Source organism: Chenopodium quinoa, unplaced genomic scaffold (genome assembly GCF_001683475.1).
Source record: "Chenopodium quinoa cultivar QQ74 unplaced genomic scaffold, ASM168347v1, whole genome shotgun sequence".
NCBI lineage: Eukaryota > Viridiplantae > Streptophyta > Magnoliopsida > Caryophyllales > Amaranthaceae > Chenopodium > Chenopodium quinoa.
This window is the reverse complement of record NW_018745533.1, coordinates 1,305,177-1,313,975: the sequence shown is the minus strand read 5'-3', so window position 1 is coordinate 1,313,975 and position 8,799 is coordinate 1,305,177. Positions and strand designations below refer to the sequence as shown.

Below are 8,799 nucleotides of genomic sequence, written 5' to 3'. Positions count from 1 at the left end.
TCCGATAATTTCTGTACCTAATTATAGTGAGTATTAAATAGTGTACCATCTCCCCTCACTATTTAATCAAACATCCTACCATCATTTATAGGTACAGAAATTATAGGACGTTTCAAAAATACACTAACCAAACGTCCTATAATTTCTGTACCTAAGAAAGATTAATCTCACACTGTTTTTAGAACTAATAATTTATTTTTACACTATTTAATACAGAATACTTGTTTTAATTTTCATTTCATTATTTTTATGTATTTTTATATATTGGAGTATATAACAATACACCCTTTTGAATATTAACAGCTAGAGTTAAGAAATATGTTTTTGTAAATGTATCAATTAAATTGTTATGGTACGGAGTAGAAAAAAAGGTATAATATACGTTCTATCATAGTAAAGTAACCATACATTTTTGTAAGGATAAGATAAGATAAGAAAACCTGCTGAATCGGCACTTCTAACATATTATACAATCAGGTTTGCAAGCCAATGAGCGAGAGAGTATACGAGAAAATAAGGAAATAAAATCTCCTTTTTTCAAACAAGGTGGTGCTCAAACTCGAAAATAAAAATTACCGGAGAATGGCATACAATTGGACGGTACGATGGTGTACCTAAATTATCTTTATCGAAATTACGAAATTACCCCCACCTCTTTGAAAAAATTTTAGGCTACGACCAACCAAACACATCGCACGAGGTATACGCCAACGTGTCCACCTTTGAAAGAGGAGAGAGAAAATACAACACTCTCTGAATCCTGATTGGTTAACGTACGAGGCTTCCATCCCCCCAACACACAACTATTCGTCAAGTCGTCTTTTCCTTTGTTGTTGTTGTTGGGTGGGGTGTGGTAGGCCCCACTTCCCTGCTAACCAAATATTAATGCCACGTTTTGCTTCTCATCCAATCACATTCTTTTAACTGTTATTGCTACAGTCCTCACACGTGTCTTATCCTCCTCACACGTGTCTACCTTAGTACTACAAATCCCACCTTATCTCTCTTTATTTCTTTGCCTATCTATTATACTCAGTGCGCCTCTTTCTTTGCTCAACAACAAAATAATCCAAACAACCAACAAACCCCGCCCCCCCCCCCCCCCCCAAAAAAAAAAAAAACCAAACAAACAAACAAACCCTAGTAGCTTGTATTATCAAATTACATGGCTGATGGAGGAGGTGGAGAGTGTTGTATAGCGAGGTGGGGTGGTGGTGGCCACGTTGCGGCGAGTGGTTACAATACAACGTCCAAGATGGATATGATAATGCTCAAGTTTCGACCGATTGCCCCGAAGCCGGTATCTGGGACTGCACCGGCTTCTGAAGGCGGTAGCGGAAGTAGTGGGAGTGGGAGTGGGAGTGGAAGTGGCCGCCATGCGAAAGCAGGCGGCCGAGGAAGGAGGAAAACTAATAGTAATAACAAGGACAATAGTAGTAGTAGTAATAATAGGTGCAACAACAATAGTAGTAATAATAGGAGGAAGAGAAAGTCGAGCTCACCGGATCGAAAAAATGATCTTGAAAATATTGTTTCCGATAATTATCAAGATCAAAAATCAGATCTAACACTACTTCCTTTGTTTCCTGAAGCACCTGATCTTAGCCCTACCGGCCAAGATCAGGTGCACAACATGCCCCTCTGGCTAAACTTTGATAATAGTAATAGTAATAGTAATAGTAATAGTAATAGTAATAGTAATAGTAATAGTAATAGTAATAGTAATAATGATAATATTTGTAACAAAAGCGGGAGTAGCCCGTCTTTTGAGGGTAATTACAACAACTGTCACGTTAGTTGGTGGTAAACAGACCACCAACTAGCGTGGCGAGATCTGAGAGCTCCAGCGAATAAGGTCGTAGTAGAATTTTCAAGAGATCGACAAGTGGAGGATCAATCGATCGATCTTCAGGTGGTGGATGGTGAGATTTGCATGGGGATGGGACGTTAAAGCCCCGCCCTCGGCTTATGTCGGTAATTATTATTATCATCATATTATATATTCAAATATGCCTAAGATCGTATTATTATTATTAGAGATATATTAAGTAAATATTTTGAGTGATGCCTAAGACCTAATTGTAAATATTTTTGCGACAACTTTAATTTGTTTGGTTTTAGATCTTTTTCATCAAATCTAGCTTTTAATTTTTATATTTTTATTATTATATTCTATGTAGTAGTAGTTAACTAGCTATAGATCTCCCCTTCCCCTTGTATGAAATTTCTTGAAAATTTATCAATCTTTTTTTCCTATCGATTAGATCCAAGGAGTACGACTGACTTACAATAATTTAATTTATTGTGAGATCGGATTGACTTTTCTAAACTCGATATCGATTGTTATTTGTGTTACTTATTATTGTTGAATACGTACCATGATTATCATGTGGGTGACAGAAGCGATTTAACTAGCAGGTACGAAAATATACTCGTGAAAACAACACTGTATCTTTCAACATTAAATTATTTTGTGGAATTACCGAATTACGTGTCACAAAGGTACAGAAATTCAGATCTGTAAGCCACAACTCACTATAAATGATGGTACGTTTCAAAAACTTTTACCGTTAATTTCAGTAAATTAATTATACTCCGTATTTGTAAAGTAATCAAATTATTTCCTAGTAATACCAAGTAGTAACAAGTACGGTACTAAACATCATTGAAATTAGCAAATCTATCTTATTGCATCAAAATATAAATATTAAAAAATTATTATAGATTTAAACATTTGTAATGTTATGTTTTTTTAATTTAAATTTTTAAACGACAAGAAATTTTTTAAAAAAATAATAAGGTTATTATCATATAGTGGTTATTTCTGGTAATACTAGTATAATACTATAATGTATGCAAACTTTAGAGTTCTTTAATAAAGCTGTTACTAATTTTTCTTTTTATGGTTCAACCTTTATCAAAAATATTTATTAGGGGTACGGTCATTTATTTATTATTCTGTAGCATTTTCTTAAAATAAGTAAAAGTTTCGAGTTTAAAGTAGTGAAAAACATTTTTAGTAATTTCACAAAATATTAATCCGATTGGTTGTTGCATGAAATTAAAATGAATTTCTATGCTCTTTTAAAAGAGCTAATCATCACTACCGTGAATAATTTTTTATTTTAATGAAAGATTAATCGTTAATTTTTCATTAATTTTGACCTATAATTCGATTTTAAAAATCATCACTACTGCTTTACATGGAATATTTCTTCATTTTTTGAATGATTTTTCCATTTGGGGTCATGGTTGAGTGGCTTGAGCATGAATTTTATCATTTTTTTAAATTTTTTTTTTAATTTATGCTCGTTACTAATAAGAAGAAAGTCCAATCAATGATGAAAAATGGATTTTTAGTAAAAAAAAATTGGTGATTTTTTTTTTTTTTTTTAAGAAATTGGCCCTGAAAAACTTGTTAAGGTTGCTAGAATTAGATTTCATAAAACAAGATAAATGTACAAAATTTAGAACTCAATATGGGTGAAAAATCCGAATTTATCACACTCAAATACTCAATGAATTTGATGGATGAAAGTATTTCATCCATGTTGTAAAATTTGGCAATGTTGCAAATGATAGAGTATAAAACATATTCTAGTGAGCCTCAACCATCAGTTTAAGCTTTTGGTTGAGATGGTCCACTAACATGGTATCGGAGCCAACGTGACATAGAGATCACGGGTTCGAATCTCATCCACCCCTCCTTTAAAAGTGGAATTAATTCGCGCCGGGTATGCGAGGGCCTGTGCTGCATCCACATTTCAAGCCCAAAGGGCCTTTCATGTGACGGGGAGTGAAAGAGTATATAACATATTCCTGGGCCTCAACCATCGGCTTAAGCTTTTGGTTGAGTTGGTCCTTTAACAAGGTATCAGAGCCAGCGTGATAAAGTATAAAACATATTCGATAACGAAAGTGTAAAACTACATACATATACTCCGGTACTCCCGTATAAATGGACATTGGACAACATTTAAGTATTTCTTGTATTAAATTTTCTTTGTTACCCTTAATTTCTTTGAAGCTGAAATGATAGCAATCATATTCATAGCATATGCTCTTTAATTAAACGAAGTCTACAAAAAAAAATTCCTTCAAAGGTGAAGCTAGCTCTTGTCGATTGATTTGTTATAATACGGAAAAATGTATGCGTAGTATATTTTTAATTTTTTAGGGTTTTTCTAATTATTTTATCTAATAATGTCTCACTCTTTAATAGATATATCAATTCAAGTAGAACGATTTTTTTTTTTTTTTTTTTTTTTTTTTGGGTAAACACAACTCCATTTTCAAATAACTTTGGGGATATTATATTCTTCAAAAAAATATCTCAAATAATATGAGACTTGACAATTATGAAGAGCGATTTTTATTTGTAAGGTGCCCCTTTCTCTTTCAAAAAAAGGATTTATTCTGTTCTTCACTTAATTCAGGGAAGCAAAATAAGTCCAAATTATGTTTCAAAATAATTTTATTCTGTAGTTTGTGGTCTGTCCATTTCTTTTACTTTGTCCTATTTACCTTTTTTTTTTTAAATGAAAAGATATGAACTTATATAAATTAAGGGTCTGTTGTGATTGAGTTGACTGAGCTGAAGTGAATTGAATTGAGCTGGATTTATTGGAGCGGAGCTGAACTGAATATTTTATGAGAGAATGAAATTAAGAATTGAACTTAACTTAACTTAACTTATTGGAGTTGAATTGAACTAAACTGAAAATAATCTGAATAGAACAGACCCTAAGGGTCTGGTCTGATTTATTGAACTGAGTTGAATTGAACTGAATATTTTATGAGAGAAAGAAATTATAAATTGAAGTGAACTTATTGGAGCTGAACTAAACTGAATATTTTATGAGAGAAGGAAATTATAAATTGAACTGAACTGATTGAAGCTGATCTGAATTGAATATAAGCTGAATAGAACAGGCCCTAAGTATTATACGAAGTTGCTCCTTTTGTCATTTTAAAATGCAACAATTTGATCCAGCGGAGTTTTAATATAATTAGATTGAATTTGTTAAAATATTACATGGGGTATATGTCGATTTTGTTGGAGAACTAAAATCTTGTTTTCTTCACCTTAAAAAATAAATATTTAGTAAAATCCAAGTTCACTTAAGTGAAAATCAATAATGATAAAGAAGAATGTAATCGAAAATTAATAAAAATAATTTCAGTTCAGTAAAATTAATTTCAATTCAATAAAAATTGTTAGATCAATATAGTAAAAATAATTAATTAAAATAGTTTTTAATTATTTATAAAATTAAAAGTAAGCTATACAAGTAAAGAACATAATAAAATTAAACTAAGATGATAAAGTAGGAGTGGAGAGTTGGAGACAATGGAAAGAGAGAACCATAAAGTATTAACTTAGAAGTATTATTTTAAATACAAATTATTATATGTGGCTAGCCATGTCACTATGGGGTTATTTCGTTAGTGTTATAGAAGTTATTAGGGGTTACCGGACAATGTTATATGGGTTACTCAGTCAGGGTTATTATAGGAACTATTTTATTCTTTTACAAGTTGTCACATGTATGACTGACCCCACACAAAATGTGTTGTGTATTTTAAAAATGTGTTGCATTTCAAAATAAAGCAAAGGGAGCATGAAAAGGCAAAAAAAGTTGATAATTTGAAACTGTGTATGGAGTATCCATGTATGAATGTAACAAGATCCTAGACTTCTTTTTAGCAGAGTTTAGTTCACCCAATTTTGCTTATCTGATATGATTTGAACCTTTATTTAAATAATATAATTTGAATTTATTTTTTATGATCTAATCAGATTGCTTATTTTGACTATAATTTGACCTTATTTTACGCTAATATACTTATTATTGGAATTTTAATACTATGTATTTTATTAAAAATAATTTTCATAATTTTTTCATTATGGAATTAAATCTCTTTAGCAAATCAAAATAGCACATTATACGACGAAATATGTTTATAACTTTTTTTTAAGAACTGTTTTTTTCTTCTACAAATCAATAGTAAGGTGAACTAAACATAATCTTAATTGATACAATTTGACAAACACAATGTTATAGACAAATTTAAATATTTATTTTTTCTTTTTATTGTGCTATAGTTGGTAGAACGAAATATCGAAGATGGGTATATCCATTCTTATAATTTAGGAGTTTCATGATTGTCAATACATATTTTACAGTCCATCTTGTGTGTGGCTAGCCACATCATGTAGCTACTTATAAAAGAACAAAGTAACCATATAAAACTGACCAAGTAACCCCTTATAATACTAATTTAGTAACCCTATAACACCAACCAAGTAACCCTATAGCACTGACAAGTAACTCCTTTAATACTGACTAAAAGCTTGTTCACATTTACTTAATTTCATTTCATTTCAGTTCAATTCAGGTCCAATCAGTTCAATTCAGTTCAGCTTCAATCAGTTCAATTTAGCTCCTAATTTCCCTCTCTCATAAAATATTCATTTCAGCTCAGTTTAGTTCACTTCAGCTCCAATCAGTTCAGTTCAGTAAATGTGAACAGACCTAAATAGCCCCTATGACACTAACAAACTAATGTCATATATTTTATATGTATCATTAATCTCTCTAATCATTTTTAGTAAAATTTATAAAAGGTAGATATGTTGAAAGTATAAATTACAATGAATCTAACAATATCCTTATGATTATATTTTACATATAAATCACAAGAGGTCAATAATTATGTAGTATTAATATTAAATTTCAAACATTTTGCTATTACAAAAATCATAGATAATGTATTTTACATTTAGTAGGTAGTATGGTATTATTGTATTATTTTATTGTAATTTGTGGTATTGGAATTTTGTTGTTAAGTTAGTGGATAATTCCCATAATGTATGGGTCCAAAGTGAGGTGTGAGGAAAAAAAGGGGTCCAAGTAATTTATAGTTTAAAAATGTGTAAATTGAATATAGATGGTTTTATAAGGAAAATGTTGTTAATAAATTATTAAGTAACCAGGACTTTACATAATTAAAGTTTTTCCTCTCTTCAACATTGATAAATTTCAAATGATTTTTTATATTGGCATTTAGAGAGCCGTGTTACGAGAACCATAAGGGGAAAGTGATCAAACTTGATCACCAGATCTCCTGAAAACGAAAGGAAAGCTCTAAACTACTCGAGCTATCCTTCACTTTCAATATAGTTCGAAACATGACAAATCGAAAGGAATTTTTTTATTTAAATCAAAAATTGTGGTTCTTTATTATATGTTAATCTCTCTATTGCTATTTAAAAAAAAAAAAAAAAAAAGTGATAGACAGACTTGATACTTACAATATAGTTAACTACTTTCTCATAAAATTCTTAAGTTTTTGTTTAAAAAAAAAAAAAAAAATGTCCTCAGTTTTGTTAATATTGCACTACTTATTTTTTATAAAAAGTTTTACAAATATTACACCAATAATTATTTAATTTAGGAAAACAAATATCTACTCTCACTGTAAATATTTAATATACTTTCACTTTTTAATACAGAGTATTTGTTTCTAATTCATGTTTACAATCACATGAACAAGTTTTTTTTTTTTTTTTTTTTTTTTTTTTTTTTTTTTTTTTTTCTTTTTCTTCTCTCCTATTTTTTCCTACTTAAAAATGTGCCCTCCCCCCATGGTACAATATGAAGAGAACAGGAAGAAGTATGAAGTTTATTTATTTACAGAGCAGTTCTCTCGAATGCTTCCAAAATTTCCTATATTTTGTATCCTAATGTAACAGTAATTAAATTTGACTTGAATTTTTTTAAAAATAAAATACATATAAAGCCCATGTTTTCTTTAGTTATTAAAAAAAATATACTCCCTCTGTCCCCAATTGATAGTCACTTATGCTATTTTTGGGCACCCAAAATGTTAGTCATATTTGTTTTTTTCAAGAACCGTTAATATTATTTTTTTACCAAAATTCTCTAACATTTGCAAAAACATTTGTGCAAATTTAAGGGTTCGTTTAGCATTGTTGTGTTTTTCTGTTTTTTGGTTTTTTGTTTTCTAAAAGTATATAATATGAGTCTTATAATGAATAAAAAATTATACTGACAACAGAAAAGTGGAAACACCTTTTTCTTGTTTCTTGTTTTTGGTTTAAAAAAAAAAAGAAAACTGAAAACCAAAATTGATGTCAAATAAGCCCTTAACTTTCCAATGTAAATTTTACTTTCCCATGTACTTTAATTACTTTCTCTCTCTACTTTTTAGCATACCCAATGTAAATTTACTTTTTTTGATGTACTTCTTTAATTTTCTTAATTCCCGTGATTTTTCTTCTAAAGTGACTATCAATCGATGACGGAGGGAATATTATTTTAAAAAAATAAAGGAAATGGCAAAATACGATTAGTAATGTATGTATAATACACACTATCTACTAACTACCGTATTCTCTCTCCAGTACGACATTATGTTGAATAGTGACCTAATTTTAACATAGTGGTGTTTATTATTAAGATTGACCATTGTATTAAATATTTTATTAAAAAAATTAATTAATCTCTTATAGCTTATGACACACTAACTTTTATTTTAGATCTGTTCATGGGCGGGACACTCTGCTAAGCTCGCCTAACCCGTCCCGCAAAAAAGGCAGGCTTGGACAACATTTTTTAAAAAACTAGATATTTAGGCGGGCTAGGCCCGGCCCGTTAATGTAAATGGGCGGGTATGGACAAGAAAATATGTGTTGTAGGCTAGCCCGCCCGGCCCGTTTATAATAATAATAATAATAATAATAATAATAATAATAATAATAATAATAATAATACT

General features: G+C 30.1%; 1 protein-coding gene across 1 annotated transcript; it reads left to right on the top strand.

Moving 5' to 3' along the window:
• Nucleotides 1-706: 706 nt before the first annotated feature.
• On the top strand, nt 707-2,256 carry LOC110715832 (putative uncharacterized protein DDB_G0277255). The gene is made up of 2 exons (XM_021894447.1): nt 707-1,683; nt 1,723-2,256. Exons 1-2 carry the CDS (start codon nt 1,166-1,168, stop codon nt 1,805-1,807), a joined length of 603 nt encoding a protein of 200 aa, XP_021750139.1. The 5' UTR covers nt 707-1,165; the 3' UTR covers nt 1,808-2,256.
• Nucleotides 2,257-8,799: the final 6,543 nt, after the last annotated feature.